The sequence below is a fragment of the Lampetra fluviatilis genome, chromosome 24 (genome assembly GCF_964198595.1).
Source record: "Lampetra fluviatilis chromosome 24, kcLamFluv1.1, whole genome shotgun sequence".
NCBI classification, from domain to species: Eukaryota; Metazoa; Chordata; class Hyperoartia; order Petromyzontiformes; family Petromyzontidae; genus Lampetra; species Lampetra fluviatilis.
The window spans coordinates 9,858,785-9,878,253 of NC_136298.1; the positions used below are offsets into that span (position 1 = coordinate 9,858,785).

At 51.6% G+C, this 19,469-nt stretch overlaps 1 protein-coding gene across 1 annotated transcript in view; it reads left to right on the top strand.

Annotated features, from left to right (window-relative positions):
* The window catches only part of LOC144941132 (zinc finger protein GLIS3-like), a 76,244-nt gene that overhangs the window by 22,028 nt on the left and 34,747 nt on the right, over window positions 1–19,469 (top strand). Inside the window, exons 3-4 of the mRNA XM_078867658.1 lie at window positions 16,170–16,386; window positions 16,887–17,847. Coding sequence (XP_078723784.1) covers window positions 16,170–16,386; window positions 16,887–17,847 — 1,178 coding nt within the window. The remainder of the gene's footprint in view (window positions 1–16,169; window positions 16,387–16,886; window positions 17,848–19,469) is intronic.

Genomic DNA, 19,469 nt, shown 5'->3' on the forward strand with positions numbered 1-19,469 from the left:
GTGGAGGGTTACATTGTGGTTGGGCTACAGGTGGAGGGATACATTGTGGTTGGGGTACAGGTGGAGGGATACATTGTGGTTGGGGTACAGGTGGAGGGATACATTGTGGTTAGGGTACAGGTGGAGGGATACATTGTGATTGGGGTACAGGTGGAGGGATACATTGTGGTTGGGGTACAGGTGGAGGGATACAATGTAGTTGGGGTACAGGTGGAGGGATACATTGTGGTTGGGGTACAGGTGGAGGGATACATTGTGGTTGGGGTACAGGTGGAGGGATACATTGTAGTTGGGTACAAGTGGAGGGATACATTGTAGTTGGGGTACAGGTGGAGGGATACATTGTGGTTGGGGTACAGGTGGAGGGATACATTGTAGTTGGGGTACAGGTGGAGGGATACATTGTGGTTGGGGTACAGGTGGAGGGATACATTGTAGTTGGGGTACAGGTGGAGGGATACATTGTGGTTGGGGTTCAGGTGGAGGGATACATTGTAGTTGGGGTACAGGTGGAGGGATACATTGTGGTTGGGGTTCAGGTGGAGGGATACATTGTAGTTGGGGTACAGGTGGAGGGATACATTGTGGTTGGGGTTCAGGTGGAGGGATACATTGTAGTTGGGGTTCAGGTGGAGGGATACATTGTAGTTGGGGTTCAGGTGGAGGGATACAATGTAGTTGGGGTTCAGGTGGAGAGATACATTGTAGTTGGGGTTCAGGTGGAGGGATACATTGTAGTTGGGGTACAGGTGGAGGGATGCATTGTGGTTGGGGTACAGGTGGAGGGATACATTGTAGTTGGGGTACAGGTGGAGGGATACATTGTAGTTGGGGTTCAGGTGGAGGGATACATTGTAGTTGGGGTACAGGTGGAGGGATACAATGTAGTTGGGGTTCAGGTGGAGGGATACATTGTAGTTGGGGTACAGGTGGAGGGATACATGGTGGTTGGGCTACAGGTGGAGGGATACATTGTAGTTGGGCTACAGGTGGAGGGATACATTGTAGTCGGGGTACAGGTGGAGGGATACATTGTAGTTGGGCTACAGGTGGAGGGATACAATGTGGTTGGGCTACAGGTGGAGGGATACATTGTGGTTGGGGTACAGGTGGAGGGATACATTGTAGTTGGGGTACAGCTGGAGGGATACATGGTGGTTGGGCTACAGGTGGAGGGATACATTGTAGTTGGGCTACAGGTGGAGGGATACATTGTAGTTGGGGTACAGGTGGAGGGTTACATTGTAGTTGGGCTACAGGTGGAGGGATACATGGTGGTTGGGGTACAGGTGGAGGGATACATTGTAGTTGGGGTACAGCTGGAGGGATACATTGTGGTTGGGCTACAGGTGGAGGGATACATTGTAGTTGGGGTACAGGTGGAGGGTTACATTGTAGTTGGGCTACAGGTGGATGGATACATGGTGGTTGGGCTACAGGTGGAGGGATACATTGTAGTTGGGGTACAGGTGGAGGGATACATTGTAGTTGGGCTACAGGTGGAGGGATACATTGTGGTTGGGGTACAGGTGGAGGGATACATTGTAGTTGGGGTACAGCTGGAGGGATACATGGTGGTTGGGCTACAGGTGGAGGGATACATTGTAGTTGGGCTACAGGTGGAGGGATACATTGTAGTTGGGGTACAGGTGGAGGGTTACATTGTAGTTGGGCTACAGGTGGAGGGATACATTGTAGTTGGGCTACAGGTGGATGGATACATGGTGGTTGGGGTACAGGTGGAGGGATACATTGTAGTTGGGGTACAGGTGGAGGGATACATTGTAGTTGGGGTACAGGTGGAGGAATACGTGGTAATTGGGGTCCAACTGGAGAGGAGTTACAGGGTGGAGGGGTAGAGGCTGTAGGGGAAGGCACTGGAGAAGTACATCCGTGACAGCCACAGGCCGTCGTGGTTATGACTAGACGGGAGCTGGAGCTCTGCACTTCCCAACCATCTCGATTGAAAACTAATTTCTGTATCACTGCTTTTGTGCGTTTAGTTTGTTGTCCTTCCTCCGCGCCTCCGATTAGCGCGGTTGGCCATGTACGGGGTGCGAAAGACGTTACACGTGCACACGTACAAGGGGATGTGGCTGTCGGGGTTACAGGCCGTAGGGGTACGGCCAGAGCTGTGCAGGGTGGCAGGGGAGTGCTCGGTGCCTCTGCACGCGTGTGCCCTGAATGCAGAGACGCCTCTCCGAGCAGCTGTTACCATAGTGCTCTCTGCTGCCCTGAGAACATCGTCCGTGGCAGCGGAATGAAATAACGCGTCACTTAAACCGGCTGAATGGATCTGACAGAACCCTGCAGTTACAACGGCGGAGAAAGGAGAGACGTAATTAGGGTGAAGCTATTAGAACGTGAAATACAGTAGTGCGTTTTAAGCATATCCATCTTTTCAATCGCACTAAAAAAAGAGAGACAATCGCCAAAGTAGAATAATCAAATGCTGCCCTTCAAAGCGACTAATAATACTTAATTCGAGCATGTAAAGAAACGTGTTGTGTGCCACCGACTAATCCCTAAATGATTAACAAAACAACAACAACAAAAAAACATTTCGCCTCCGAATGACAAACCGTGAGTTGCGCTCACACGATTGTGCAAATTGTGGAGTTCTGTTTCATTAACCCGGCAACTTGTGGACCTCCTAGATGAGCTCGGACACGAGGCCTCTGCCACCACAGGCAGAGGCGAGTGGAGGGCCCAACCTCTCCGTGCCGTTCTCTCGAGCAGCCCGACACGGCGGCAAAAAATTTGGGTTCACGACGTAAATTTGTGTTGCTTTGCCACGTTTTCATTTGCTTGATGCAAGCGAATCCTCGACTTTTGGGGGCAAAAAAAAAAAAGAGTCAAAAGAAATATTTAATGTTTTGGGATCTCAGAGTGAATGCGGCCTTGTGTGCTGGAAAAAAACTCAACGTTATGTTCTTCCACAATTTTCGCGGTTGTTTACGCAAATGCGGTTTTGGACACGTTCCTAAAACACCGCGGAATCGTGTACAATACAAAATGCAAACCTCATATTCGTTAATCTGCCACTTATTTGAAATTAACATTTTCCAACGGCGTGTAAAATTTGCGCGACAGCGTTTGAAAAGGTGAGGGCCATTCGACGCGCCGTGACTTCCAAAGAGTATTAGCGCCACCGTCTCTGGTCCCCCATGGAAAATGCTTACAATTAATGGCTTTTCGCTGGCTGCTTAGAGAGCTGGACCGCCCGGGTCCCAACGGAGAGAAAACGTTCCTCGTTCTTTTTTTTCGCTTCAAACACTCGAGCTGAAAAGCTCTCAGGCCCAAGCACAGTGCCTTCCTTATTGCCCCAAAAAACGAGCGGCGAGCCAAACTCACAGCCGCAAATCATTCAGTGCTGCCAAAAATAAGCAAAGGTCATTTTTTCCCCCCACGCTCTTTTATTTAGTGGCTATATTACATATTATATATATATTCCTCGCGGAATGCCAGGTTGGTGGTAGACTGTGAAGAGGGGTGGTGGGGGGGGGAGCTAAGGATGCTGAACCTATTACCACTCCACGTTTTAAAGAAATCCCCTACTCCGTGACGAGGAAAGAGCATGCAAGAGCGCTGCGTTGGTTTTTCGCGGTTGTGCCGCCCGGCTCTTCCCGATGTGGGTTTTGGGATCGTGCCGCGTGTCGTTCGCAGCGATGTCCAGCGTTTCGCCCCGCGTGTCACACAGAGAGCCTCTTCATTTCTTCAAGTCCCCGCAGAAGCTCCCCGGCACGTGGTGGTGGGGGGGAGAGCGAAACGTCGAGCATCGTGCCCCGGCAACGCGCGGGAACAACTTGAAACCCCGTGGGAGAGAGGTCTAAGTAGAGTGAAGCGTTACATTAATGTCCTCCGTTTGTCCGAGGCGTTAGGGGGCTGGCACCGGCGTATGCGTGAAATCGCGAGCGAGGGTCACTTGCGCAATCGGCGTTTAACACCTCAGTGAGGCAGAGGAACCTGGAGCGGTGGCCCAGCGGGCGGGGGGGGGGTAGGAGGAGGAGGTGGGGTGGTGTCAGTTCCCTGTGGCTGCATCTGCTGTGGCCCAAGCCTCGGTGTGACGCGCAAGGCGATGGTGGAAGGACCGAGTCGGAGCTCCTCGATTCACTCGGGGAATATAATGACGTAGCCCATCGTCGTCTTCGTCACAAGGTTGATTATTTACGTAGCGCCGCACACGTGCGCGACGGCTTGAGAGGCCCTACACGTGATTGGACGTCGACATCGTCACACAGCGGTCAGAGGAACCCCCCCCCCCCCCCAAAAAAAATTAATCACGATAAGCGTCAACAAGGTGGGTTACCTAGCCTAGAGATAAATTCACTTAAGGCAGTGGTGCCACAGCATTCGCTTTCAATGAGTCTTCATCAAAACAACACAAAGTAAAAAAAACAGAGTGATAATTTGCTGAGCATTGAGGCAATGCTCATTCTCCTGTTCACAGCCCGATCAGTGAATATGCCCAGAATATTATCCACGTTTGGGGAACGTGTTAATGGTGATGGAGTTGATGTCTCTTTTCATTTATCCTCATTTGGTTGAGCTATTTATAATGTCATCAATTGCACCGCCACTCACTTGTGTGGTATAAAAACAGTTTAATCGAATCCATGAGGTTTCACCGTTGGCCTTTTCAGCATGACACACTTCCACACGGACGCGGTTCAATTGTCTGGTCGCTAATTGTGATTAATTTGACACCCTCGATCCATCCACTGCTCTACGAAGACCTTTCCATGCCGTGGTAGTCATCATATTTCTTAGTCCAGGACCGGTTCAGGTATCACTCGCCGCGAGATATCGAGCGCAGCGCGCCGCCGTTCCCCCCCCCCCCCCCCCCCGCGATTAAAGTATTACAACTTAACATGCCATTACTCAATTTATTTTTCTTTACTTTTTTTTTATACAAATTAAATATAACAAGGAGTAAGCAAAGAATACTCCATAATATGGAGCATTATGTATTAATGTAAAATAAAATATATGTAACGCGTTCGGCAATTTGACAGCTTCATTTAGTGGTGTAATTCGAGAAAGCCGCAAGGTTTTGTTTAAATCAGTTCACACGGCAGCACACGTGCGCACTTTGGAATACTTAACACACAGTGCGGTCACATACATTGCACAAGATTTATGGGCAGAAATACTCATAAATACATTGGCGTATGTAAACAAAGACAAATACCCCCTTACAGACTATTTGCTGTGTGCGAGCACCTATTAAGGGCTGCACTGCACTCTCGGGGTCGGTGTGGTCATACTCAAGCCTGGCCACCTTTGTCTTCCCAGTGCTGATTCTCTCACACACACAAACAACACACACTCGCACACATTCTTTTAATGCTGAACAAACGTAGATGGAGACTCCGCACCAATTCAGCAATCACTCACCAATGATTTCCCGCACCTCTGATTAATGTACCGCAGATTAGCACGGTCTGGCTACGTAGGGTGTGAAAGAAGTTCAACATACATCCAACCGTGACTGAGAATTAAACTCAGGTCGCGGAGATGGTTAAGCAGTTTACTCACCACTACATCACCACTGCGCGGCACAAACACGTATCGACACGATCACAAACGCACCGCGCACTCATGTCGCATCGACACGCGCACAACGAATACACGACATTTAATAATAAATGTATCGCCGGCGAAATGAATATATATCATCGCTGTAAAACTTCGAGACTCCCCTTGAGGCCCGGCGCATAAACAACCGAGTGAGAGGCCACAGAGGCGGCTCTGTTTATTTGTAATCCCCTCCGTGCACCGGTGGGCTAGTGGGGTGGTCAGGGGCAACAGGGAGCAACCGAACCTCGACATCTGCCTGGCACCCCCCCCCTACTCCTCACCGCGTTCCCACTCCCGTGACAGCCCCCTAACAGCCACGGCCACCACCACCACCAGCCAAACAGAGGGTGCCGTTTTGGTCAACGATCCTTGCCACAATCCGCTCCGGACGCTGTTTGCCTAATTAACCGCTAATTAGTGCCACCAATCCCATTAGGCCTAATGGTCCGTGGCTAATGAGAGCTAAGGGGGCGGGCAGTGTGGGGGTTTGAGAATGTTGAGACTTGCCGCTCGGAAAGAAAAAAAACCGCTGAACAAGTTCGAACCGAAAAGGGCCCCGCGGACTGTCGCGGCGGATGAGTGCGACGAGCGTGCGACAGGACGTCGGGGAGATGAACCCAAAAACAACAACAACAACATCAAGCACACCAACAACAAAACCGCGTGGACAAACCCGTGCCGGAAGCGTCAATGCGAGCAAGATGAACGGCCGCTCGGAGCGCGCTCCCTGTGCCCGAGCGAGCCCTGGCGTCCCTGCTGTGAGCTCGAACGAGACAGACGCCCGGAGAGGAGCCACAGCCAAAAGCCGTTTTACAAAACTATCGTTGCTCGTGGGCCCTCTCGAATGCGAGCACCAGCGTGCCACTCGTTGTAGTCTCAGCCAGTGGGAGGACTGCCGCTGAGTTTAACGTGGTCACAACAACAAGCAAATTCATATCCTTTAATTAAAAATAAATAAATGCGCCGTTAACACTCGTACCATTTTGTTTTTGGAAGCGAGCAACTGGTGCCTGCTCCGAGGGAACGCACAGACTGTTTGACTTTTTAAACAACTTGTTTTGCCGATTCCGATATTAAATACACAGTCACCAGCAAACACATAATCGCTATAAATCCACGCGCTGTGGCGCTAAATGCAGCGCGCACAACACGAAATAAAAGTCACGTGGTGGTGGTGGTCATTGCGCACGCCGCGGTGACGAGCGAGCGCTTCAGAGGGTGCCTTCCACGCTGGTGCAGAGGGCTTTTTCGGCTCCCCAGCGTTCGAAGAAGACGTGCACATCACCGACATAGGGAACGCACAGAGAGAGAGAGAGGAAAGTGCTGCGACTCGGAGTCCCCTTTGCTGTGTTCCAAGACTTTGCTGTTCTTCCTTTTTGCTTGGATCCAACCTTGGCGTGCGAGTTACAGACCATTGCATCAAGAATATGGAGATTTCTATTCGAGAAATCGGTATAAATGTTCGTTTATCTGCGTGTTCGCATCACCGTGCGGACATCCCTGTTTCTTACGTAAAGTATCTCTTTGTATTTACATATAGGCAGATATTTTTTAATGCACAAGAGGATGGATATTTTTGCGATGGACATATTTCTTACATTGGTGCAGAATTTCCTCATTCAATTCGAACCACGCGGCGTTTGTCTAAATGAGCACATTATTTTCAAATAGATAACGTCCACCTGAAGCCACTTCCGGAGAAAACCCGTGACAGCAGAAGTTATCCTCATTTCTAAGTTTATTTGTAGTATTATTTGTAACTTCTAGTTTTAAAGACATAATGGCAATCCTAATTTTCAAGAGGATGCTGTTACAATATTTGGACAATTCCTTGCATATTTGTATTGCTTAGTAAAAAATCACCGACGCGAAAAATAGGCAAACTTTCTGCTTGTAGGTTAGGACGATACTCGCTAGACTATCATATATATTAGGAAGATACTCGCTAGACTATCCTGTATGTTAGGAAGATACTCGCTAGACTATTTTGTAGGTTAGGAAGCAACTTTCTGTCCTGTGTTGTAGGCTAGGATGCAACTCGCTAGACGATCTTGTATATTAGGAAGATACTCGCTTTAGTGTCTTGTAGGTTAGGAAGCAACTTTCTATCCTGTGTTGTAGGCTAGGATGCGACTTGCTAGACGATCTCCTGCGAGCACGTTGTTGCCTTGTCGATGGAAGTCTCACGCACTTCGCGACTCCCGTCTCGGTGCGAACCACCGACCGTGCTGCACCTGCGCCGTATAAAAAAACAACAACACACCGGGCGCGTGTGCCGACATACGGAGCGTTTGTTATGTTAACAGACGTCAAGGGGCAGCGTTTACAACACCGCCCATAACGCCGGTGCCCCCCCCCCCCACCTCCTGAAAAGTTCCTGCCCGCGTAACAACGCCGCTTGTACAGCGGCCTCACGACGATTCAAACGCCAAACGACGGCGGCTCTTTCTTTAGTTTTACAACAACAACGACAACAACGACAACGACGACCTCATTTGCGTGTTACGGGGCGGACGCTGGGCGCGAGCGTGGGGGGGGGGCATCATCGGCACGGCGCTTTAGGCTCAAATCGTTACAAGAGCGATGAGTTGAAGGCGCTGACGTTTGCACGAATCCGCTAGCGAGGGGCACTGGTGTCGGTGTGTAACACCTGGGATCTCGGCGAGGCAGAGGGACTTGGAGTAGAGGCTCAGCTGGGATGGGGGGGGTACTGCGGGGGGGAGGCGTGGGATGAGAGGGGGAGGGGGAAGTCAGCGACCTCGTGGCTGCTTCTGCTGTGGCCCAAGCCTCGGGTGTGAACGGGGGGTGGCAAGATCGAGTTCCTCGATTCACTCGCTGGGGGGGGATGATTCCGTCGTCATCGCCATCGTCACCATCGATTATTGACGGAGCGCTGCACACCGGCGCGACAGGTTTCGGAGGCTCTAAAAACGTGATGTGACATTGAAATCGCCACACACGGGAAACAGGAACATCCAACAAGACAATCACGATAAGCTTTGGCGACAAAGAACACCTTGACCTAGATATGTTTCATTCAAGGCGGTGGTGCCACAGGTTTTGGCACTCGAAGAAATCTTTATCAATCACTGTGCAGTCGAAAGAAGTCCAGGTGAGATATTTGCACAAATGAGCGCTGGGAATGAAGCAGGAATGGCTGAACTGATTCCACTCCAAACTTGGGGTTGACCCTAAAATTTTGTCTCTCAATCGCCGCAGCTAGGATTACAATCCATCCCGTAGCAGCTGATCTCGCATGCCCAATGGTAACGAGCACCTGGCAGAAGCGCTCAGCACTACAACGACAACATAACCGTAGCTTGGACAAATCCACAGACCCCAATTATCTGAGATATACTTTGTTTTAATTCCGGCTAATTTAAGAAAAAAAATCCCTTTGCAATTGTTTTAATAATAATTCTGTCAAACGAAACCAAAAGTGACCACTGTAAATCTGCCTTCATTTAACTTTTGCCAGAGGCAAGCATAACTTCAAATTAGGGCCGTGAGCCGGTGGAGGGAGTTGAGGGGGCGAGCGAGCGCGCGCGTGCGTGCGTGCGTGCGCGTGCGTGCGTGCGTGCGTTCGTACGTGGGCAACAGGCGCGCTACACTTTGGCGCTGTGTTCACAATGAGACAGCGTCCGTTGCCGAGGTTTCACTGCGACTTTACCACCTCGCCAGTTGTTTCAGGTTCACTCATAAAGAGCGCGCTCCTTTCTTGCCGATGCTGCGGTGGCGAGATGTTATCTGCCTCGCCCGGAATACAGGAGGTCGTGGATTCAATCCCGACGCTGACGATGCCTGCTGCTGTATATTTCGTGTTTGCGTGTCTCTTCTCCCCCGTAGTCGTCACGCGAATCAACGTGCGTTTAGAGTGTTTGCCTGCGATACGTTTCCACATAAGCCACTTCGATGGGCTATCAATTGTGGCGAGAGCGCTTCTAAAAACGAGCTTATACAGCTCAGTGGGCCTTACCTGGTCAAATAAAAACACAGTTCACTTTGACATCGTTTCATTTCAACACGCACGCACCACAATATCTAGACCGCTGGGCGCACACACACCAGATTCCCGCAGCCCGATGCATTTTTTCGTTTCTCCCTTCGTTTTGTGAGTGGAAAAATCTCGCGCGCGCGCACACACACACGCGCACGCGCGCCCTGTTGGTTGCAAGCTATGGACGTACACACGCGATGTGTCTGGTAATTTGTTGTCGTGCTACCTCTGTGTTATACATCGCTCGCACCGTGCACCCCTGGGGAAAAGATCGGGGGTGGGTGGGTTGGTGGTGGGTGGTAAAGCGGTAAGGGATAAACTTAGTGGGGGGGGGGGGGGGAGGTTCCTCTGGGGCTGGAGAGGACCTCGGGGAAACGTTGAATGGAGAGAAATGTGGAAATATGAATTCATCGTTTTATTTCATTCATTTAGCGCATCAGCTCTCTGCATTAATATCACGATTACAATTCATGATGCGGATTCCAGCAATGAGGGTGATTTGTCGTCGTTATTATTATTATTCACTGGCCTATACCTTTGTATTTGTTCAGTCGGTAACTTCATTAAAACCACGTGAGACACACTCTCCTTTAAGGGAGACTTAGTTACAGTAAAACACATACGCTAACAGTTGAAACAAAATCACAAAACACTCAGAACAAACTGAAACATTTAAACGAATGTTTTTAGGTAACTTAAATTCCCATAAAATACATCTTAGCGGCATAGGGCAGAGTTCAAAAGCACTTAAAGTCAGTGACCTCGTAACTAACGCAACTGAAATTTTTAAATCACCGGGTAGGAATCCTTTTTGAAGGGAAGAGAGTTGATTAACTTAACCAGAATTGCTTCACTTACGATCTGGGAGACCGTGTCATTCTATACACAGTAATTTAGAAACCATAGATATGTTAACTATAGCTACCACTGCTGATAGTGCTGGCATGATGCACATACACCATACAATGTACTGCACAGGTTTTTTTTTAAAGGTCACTAATTTGAGATGACAAACAAAGACAAAGATCCTCCCGTGCATCCCGCAAAGACTGTACGAGCAAGTGCTGTTAGCGATCACCTATTAAGACCAGCGCGTCAAGTGAGAGGGTGTTGTGGCCAGAACCACGACTAACCGCATTTGTCTCCCCAGTGCTGATGTTTAAACACCGCACCGAGTACACACTTGAGGCCGAATCGACTTAGCGGAGACCCGTCATTACCAACGCAATCATCGCTTCCCATTGACATCGAGGCAATGGCACTAAAAGCTCCCTGCTTAAAGCGCGCAACAGCAGGGGCGGCTGCAACCCCCTCCCACTCACCTCTCCCTCCACCATCACAAAAAAACACATCTGGGGGGACAGCCGGGAATAAACACGGGACGACAGGATCACGATGCCACCATGGTGCTGTCGGGGTAACGCACGGGGGGAGGGGGGAGGGAGGAGGAGGAGAAGGAGGGGGGAACAACAACGGCAAGCGACACGAGGCTGCCGAGAAAACCCGGCCCAGAGCGGTGCTGCGGCGACGTTTGAATCCGTGGCCGCAGCAGGGAAAACTAAAAAAACGCAGCAGGATTTTTTTTGGTTGTTTTAAAAAAAAAATCCCAGCAGAAAAAAACACATCGAGCGTATTATTATTTATACGTTGCAGTTTACGTCACCCTGGTGCATCATAGATGCATTTCGCTAATTAGAAGTAATGACCGCATTAAGCACCGCGAGCTATAATAACCAGTGACAGCTGCTAATATCATGCCCTGGGCAAGAGGTATTATTAGGACACGGTTCCACCCTTCGCCAACGGAGGGCTTCCGGCAGGAACTAAATGGCGCACGAGGACAGGTTTGTGTTAACCTCCTTTCACCCAACGAAGCCTCGGCCGAAATCTCATTGTTATGGGCCAAGAGGGTCCTGCTGAGTGTTCGCAGGAAGGGGGGTGACGATCGCCGCGCGTGATCCAAATTGAGTAATCTGCGGTGCAATTTTAAAAATAAAACGAAGTTTGGCAAATTTGGACCATGACACCGGCACACAATGGACATTTGCTACAAATGACCTCACGGGATCTTTAAAACGTGCCCTGTGAAGCAGACGTCGAGAATTGTATTTTATACGATACACCTGCAGTGTTAATCAGGGCGGCGGCTGGGTGAGAGCCGTGAACCTCCGCAACAAGGAGGCCACTTGGAGCTCTTCCGCTTTTACATCTAAACTGAAAAACGAATTTGTTTAGAACTGCTTCTTGTGTTTAGTTTTGTTGTTCTAGCCCACCCGCCCGCACCTCCAAGTTGTACGGTTGGCCACGTACGGTGCGAAACAAGTTCAACGTACATACAAGGAGCATGACTGTTACTGTCGTGGTACAGGCTGTAGGGCTACGGCTAGAGCGATACAGGGTGGAGGGTAGTACTTGGTGACTCTGCACGCGTGTGCTCTGAATGTACGCACGTACGATAAGTGGCGAACGCACGCACACTGTGAGCCACCGCCCACAGTGTGCGTGTCTCGCGCTCTCGGCCAGGGCAACCGGCGTGGGTGCTGCTGGTGTGGGTGCTGCTGGTGTGTGTGCTGCTGGTGTGGGTGCTGCTGGTGTGAGTGCTGCTGGTGTGGGTGCTGCTGGTGTGGGTGCTGCTAGTGTTGGTGCAGCTGGTGTGGGTGCTGCTGGTGTGGCTGCAGCTGGTGTGGGTGCAGCTGGTGTGGGTGCTGCTGGTGTGGCTGCAGCTGGTGTGGGTGCTGCTGGTGTGGGTGCTGCTGGTGTGGCTGCAGCTGGTGTGTGTGCTGCTGGTGTGGGTGCTGCTAGTGTTGGTGCAGCTGGTGTGAGTGCTGCTGGTGTGGCTGCAGCTGGTGTGGGTGCTGTTAGTGTGGCTGCAGCTGGTGTGGCTGCAGCTGGTGTGGGTGCAGCTGGTGTGGGTGCTGCTGGTGTGGGTGCTGCTGGTGTGGCTGCAGCTGGTGTGGGTGCTGCTGGTGTGGGTGCTGCTGGTGTGGCTGCAGCTGGTGTGTGTGCTGCTGGTGTGGGTGCTGCTGGTGTGGGTGCTGCTGGTGTGGCTGCAGCTGGTGTGGGTGCAGCTGGTGTGGGTGCTGCTGGTGTGGGTGCTGCTGGTGTGGCTGCAGCTGTTGTGGGTGCTGCTGGTGTGGCTGCAGCTGGTGTGGGTGCTGCTGGTGTGGGTGCTGCTGGTGTGGCTGCAGCTGGTGTGTGTGCTGCTGGCGACGAGGAATGGGAGTGAGAGCAGTGCCCAGTGCACTCCGCTGACAATGGGCAACTGTCGTGGCGATCATCTCGCACACTCCGATGAACACGGTTGGCTACGTACTCTTAGTTCTTTCGGTAAAGTCACGTAGGTAAAAAATGAAATTAAAATTAATAAAATAAAACAATAAAATCACGACGTTTCGGAGGCAACAGAAGTCTCCGTCATCAGGTGGGACCGTCACAGCCAGATTTGCTGCATCAATTAATTTTCAAATCTAGAACGGTTGGCTACGTACGGTGCAAAAAGGAGTTCAGGTTCAGTTCAAGTTCAACCTTTTCCGGCATCTGCAATGCGAGAATATACACCCCCCCCCCCCCACACTCCCACCAAATACATTTTTGCATGTACGGGCCTTTGTGAGCTCTTAACGAACAGTACCATTTTGAAAATAAACTATTTATTATTAATCCACGCTCCGTTACAACGCTAACCTTCTACATGTGCGCCGTCTCTTGCAGCGCAGTATGTCAGCGTACGCGGACTTGCGAGGCGACGAGCTTGCGCAAAGACTGTTTTTTCTTTTTACGCGAGGTTTAGTTGAGCATCGCTGCGTGCCTCGTGTGCGGGCTTGCACCCCCCTTTCTAACCCCCCCCCCCCCCCACTGTGAATGATCGCGACACTTAATGAGCGTTCCTTTTGAGTATCCGGCGTCCGCGTAACATCGTAACGCGCGTTGTAAAAGGCGAGGTGGGTGGGGGGGGGAGAGTTTCTCGATCGCCCAGTGCTTTCTTTTTGGTGTGCTCGGAATCGGCCCTGCCCTGTTTCATTCTCTGCGGCCAAGATAACCCCCCCCCCCCTCACTTGTATTAAGACGTCATGTTGCTATCCACAAGTCGTTTGGCTTTTGTGGATATGGCCAGAGCCGGCATGGCAACGGTCGAATAATAATTATTTCTTACAACAACAACAACAACACATCGCAACGTTAAATTGTCTTTATTAAGCGAGAGCATCATTTCGTGCCTTGCCATGGGTGCATCTGTCGAACCGACAGTGTTGAGGAGTTCAGTCACCTCTGGCTCCTGTCAACGATGACGATGATGATGTAGGAAGAGGCGACGGCTGCATTTGCATTGATCGCCGAGTGGAAAATCAGGTGGAAAATGAGTTCATTGAAAACGCCAGTAAACATTAATGCAATTAAAAAAACACTATTCAGTGCATTTTTTACGTATTAAGCTTACATGTGTATGTATGGCGAACTTCTATCGTACCATGCATAGCCCACCGTGCTAATCAGAAGTGTGGGAAATCATTAAAGATGTGTCATTTTTCTTCTTGGTTCTTTCGGTAAAGTCACGTAGAAGGGAAGTAATAAAATAATAAAAATAAAACATAATAAAATAATATAATAATATTATATTTTTTTATTATTATTTTATTACTTCCCTTCTACGTGACTTTACCGAAAGGATCAAGAAGATGAATCCCTGCAGTCACGAAAGCTTTAAATCGAGATGTGTCATTTGTCTCGTGCGACACATCATTAATGTCACACTTATAGCGAACTTGAACCCGTACGCGCGCGAAGGTGGCCGCTCATTCCGCCTGCAGCAAGCACTTTCGCAAAAAACAGCGTGAACAAAAATGTGGTGGCAACAACAAGAACAACAACACCAACACAAAGACCGGAGCGTTCGGTAGACCCCAGCGTTCGTTAGCAGCACGGTGTTGTCGTGGGGAGGGGGGTGGGGGCAGCATTAGGGCAGAGCGCGTCGCAGGGGGCACAGAGCGTCACGCCTCGCCTCTCCTGGGGGGGTGGGGGGCCTCTGTCGAGATGGGGGGCCCCGAGGGCACGGTGTCAGTGCGGTGCCACCATGGAGCCGGCGGTTAGTGACGAGGCGCAGGCGACGACGAACGAAGCCGCTCCGAAGACACGGCGCGGATTGCGGATGAGGCTGCGAGGGAATGGATCGTGGCCGAGGCTGCACAAGGATGAGATAGAGCGATTAAATTAGTTCCACGTGCAGACTATGTATGGGATATTACATAAGAGGTGGTGCTCTTCATCCAGCGATGTCTTGACCATTGTTGATGGTGATCACGCAATACCACCAGCATGAATATTTCTGACGGGCATTTGTTGTTATTTTGTTGTACTGCATTTTTTTTTGGCATCCGAATCCCATTTGTGTGCCGATCGGAGTCGTATTATCATGGGACCCAGATTATGCCAGGAAAATCCCCTGCAAGATGACACCACTTAACCAACTTCAATGAAACAACAATTCACAAAATGACTCAATGTGGATTTAAAACACGTTTAAATGCAACTACAGCTCACGCCGCTGTATCTCTGCTATGCCTCCCTCGCCCATCACTCGGTGACACCGCCTCAACCAAAGAATATAAAGAGCTGTTTGCTGTGTGTCCATTTTCGTTTTTATACTTTTCACCATTTGAACCGGGGTCAAATGAATTGACAGAAAATGCAAATGTCACATTATGGGTGGGATCTTTTTGTCTTTTCCCCCAAAGTCACCGGCAAACAGAACGAGACCGCGAAACTCACTGCACACACACACACACACCAGCCCAGTTTTATCGCAGATGGTCATCTAGGGTTGAGCGTAGGATCACAGCGGCGCTGACTCAGCGCTCGAACGTGGCCATCGCGAGTCCCACGAACCACCCCTCCTCTGCGATCTATTTTAGTGCGAACTTCTTTGCATGCAAAAAAACCCTATTGGAGTCACTTCTCCCTTTCTGCAGAGTAAACACCGACTCGACTCAAGTAGAGTGCAGCAATTGTTGGCAAATTATGCCAACGGCACGTTTAATAAAAACTAATCTGCCCTTTGGATTAATTTTCTCGAAAATGGCACAAAGGGTGTGTTGGTCACGTTACGAACCATTGTTGGAATAACTTTCTTTTCACCCCTGTTGTTTTTTCCTGCTACCCCATCTTAACTACCGCACCTCATCCTTGCTGCCATCACCACAATCGCCACCACCTCCTCTTTCCACCATCACCACCACCACCGAACTCGCAATGTCACCACCACCTCCCAACGTCACCACCACCACCTTTCACCGTTACCACCACCACCACCATCCCACCGTCACCACCTCCCACCATCACCTTTACACCGTTACCACCACCACCACCATCCCACCATCCCACCGTCACCACCTCCCACCACCACCTATCACCGTTACCACCACCACCACCATCCCACCGTCACCACCTCCCACCATCACCTTTCACCATTACCACCACCACCACCATCCCACCATCCCACCGTCACCACCTCCCACCACCACCTTTCACCGTTACCACCACCACCATCATCCCACCGTCACCACCTCCCACCATCACCGCGCCCGCGCCTTCGCAGGAAGCAACGGCTACGCGCTGCAGTGCGTCGCGATTGCACGGCACCGCGCGGCAGCGGCGGCGGCGGCGGTGGTGGCGCAGGGACCCCCGGCCCCTCGCCGGCTCGAACCGACCGTGCACGCCGCACCGGGGGGGTACCCGGCCACAGACGCCGGCTGCCGCCCCCACTTCCTCGGAATGCACCAGGGGCCCCCCTCGGCGGTTCATCCCGACGCCAGGTGAGGCAACTGGCCACCACCGCATTCAGGGAAGGATGAGCTCGTGCGGAAGTGCGATGTCGCTGTCACTACGTGTGGGGCCTGTGGGAGTGCGAGATGCTCACGTGGACTGTGAGGGAGCGGCGGGGCAGTCTTTACCGCGCTGCACGATGGACTCGGTAGCCTGGAGTGTCACGTTTAGCCACAGCTGCCCATACCCCCTTTACCATACCGCAGTGGCTAGTGTGGTGAAGTATAGTGAACAAGCCTCCATGACTGATTGGATAGGGAAGCCTTCATTCAGCAGTGGATTGATAAATTACTGTAAATTATTTTTTTACGTGACATTCAAAATAAACCAGCTTGAATTCATCATGTTAAAAAAAATTACATTTATAGAAAAAATCGAATTAACCTGGCTTTACACGAACGGTTGATTTTAAATCGCACTAAACTTCCCTTCGAGCAACTCGCGGCGCTCAAATCGGCATTGTGTTTTTATCAACTCCTCTTCCGAACAGATCGCTTATTTCCCACGAGTCCACCGCGTCCATCGGGCCCGGCCTGGCCGACAGCCAAACCGCGGCTCTGAAGCAGGAGTGGCCACTGCCCGGCGGCTACGGCACCATCTCCCCGTCGCCCGCCGGCGCCTGCGACGGCAACCAGACGCACGGCCGCGGCAGCGAGCCGGCGCCCGCCCCTGGCGCCTGCCGCTACCCGTTCGGCGACCCGGCGACGGCGCGGGCCGGGCGCCTCGACCGGCACCGCAAGCGCGCGCCGCACTCCGCGCCGCACTCCGCGCCGCAAGCGTTCCCCGTCGACATGGACATCGACGCCGTCGTCCGCACCTCGCCCACGTCTCTCGCGGCGTACATCGGCGCCGGCGCCCGGGCCGCCCCCTCGTGCGTCTCGCTCCAGGCCGGCGTCTACGGGCAGCACCTGCGCGCCAGGGCGGGGGGCCCCTCGCCCCCCGGCGGCCAGTGCCACGCGGAGCTGGCCGGCCGCGCCGCCGATTGCTCGTCGCTCGACAACGAGCGCCACTACTCGTGGGAGGCTGCGGCGGCGCGGCGAGGGCGCTGCGCCACCTTCAAGCAGGAGCCGCTGAGCAACGGCTACCCGGACGCCTGCCCGCTCACGCCGCCGCCGCCGTACGGCGCTCACCGCGGTCCCGCCGGCGCTTGCGCTCGCGCCGGCGGAGGGGACCCGGAGGCCGGCGCCCCCGGGGCCGAGGCGGCGGCGCCGCTGGAGCCGGACGAGGTGGAGTTCCGCTGCCGGTGGATGGACTGCGCCGCGTCGCAGCACGAGCGGCGCGAGGAGCTGGTGCGGCACATCGAGAGGGCCCACGTGGACCAGCGCAAGGGCAGCGACGACTTCACCTGCTTCTGGACCGGCTGCCCCAGGCGCTACCGGCCGTTCAACGCGCGCTACAAGCTGCTCATACACATGCGCGTCCACTCGGGGGAGAAGCCCAACAAGTGCACGGTGGGTGGAGGTGTAGCGGCGGCACGTCGGGCCGTCAAATTCAAATCGATCGTTACGCTCGTGATGCGTGCACCAAATTGTCCATGTGAGAATAAATTGCTTTAGATGCATATACATGTTCAACCAAGAAATCTATATTAAAATCGCGCACTTCACATGAGTAAAGGCATCTCAGAGGGCTTTTGCATACCATTTAATTTACATGAATGTTGAGTCCAATCGGGTAACGTTGCCTCTGCAGCCGCAAGAGTCACTTCGGCGCACCGCGATGGTAAACATCACAAGCGATTCCATAATTGCTGCGCGACAATTCATCAACTCGTGAAGTTGGCGAGTCGTTAACGGCTTAGCGTTCATTTGCATCAAGGCAACAGGGCGGTCGTTCTTGATCTACAATTTACTGCAAAACCACGTAATGCGTGCTAGATTAGCCAATGGGTGTGGGGTGATGATGATGATAACAAAAAAACCGAGAAATACAAAGGAAACTCAAAACTTGGCCGGGTGTCCCTCTCACGTAAACCACTCACTCCTGAGCCAGGGGATTTGTTGAACGGCGTGGGAAACTAAACTTTTCGTTCTTTTATTTTACCAGGTAAGGCCCACTGAGCTATATAGCGATTTTTTCAGAAGCCGCCTGGCCACAAATAATAGCTCAACTCGGTGGCTTATCACGTGGAAATGTATATCAGCCAAATACTCTGAACGCACGGTGATTCTAAATATGGAAGACCCGGATAAAAATCCACGCAACTATCACGGGGAGAGAGGCATGCAAACTCCAAATATATAATGCATCGTCGGGGTCGGGATCGAACCTATGGATACCAGGTGAGGGAGTTCACGTCTCATCACCTTTGGCGGAGGGGGGAGGGAGAATGGAGCCCACTCTTTGATGGCAAACCTGAAAAACTGCCCACCCACGTGGCAGGCGATGTGCCTCGCTGTGCGAGTTGATTTCTGAGCGGCGTTAGCTGCTCTGTGGTCGTTGTGGAGTCAAGGGCAGGGGGGACTCCTCGCCCTGTGTCAAGCTGCTCCGGAGTTTTCACGTTTGATAATAATTCTCTTGGTTAAGATTAGTCTGAAAGCTCGCATTTCATGTGATGGGACGGAGAGGAAGATTCATTGTTTAAATCCATTGCCCTGTGAGGAGCATCTGGGCTCGCGTAGGTCAGCCTGCTTGCCTCCATTACGTCCCAAATCTCACTGGAACACTTGTGTGAAATATCATTATATTAAGTCCTCAAATCCCACCAACTGAGTTGACTTTGAACAAAGCAGTACTCATTTCATAAACGCCAAAGGGATGATTGGTTCATCACAACAATGAAAATGTGTTTTATTGGTTAGCTTTTATTTAATCTCACTTGCGTGTGTTTTTTTATTGTTCAATCTAAGCCCATAGTTATTGTTCTTGATACGAAAAATAATCAAACGTGGCAATGCAGCCGTGCGATTGTAAAACAATATGGAGCCATGAATGTGCTATTGTGCAGCGCAGACCGTTCTACCAGCTGACAAACGAGAATAACAAGTTGGAGCTATGACCTCGCAGAGCTTTAAAATGCTCCGCACATATCCAAATATGATGCTTGCCAATCTCCACGTTTTCACACGCGGGG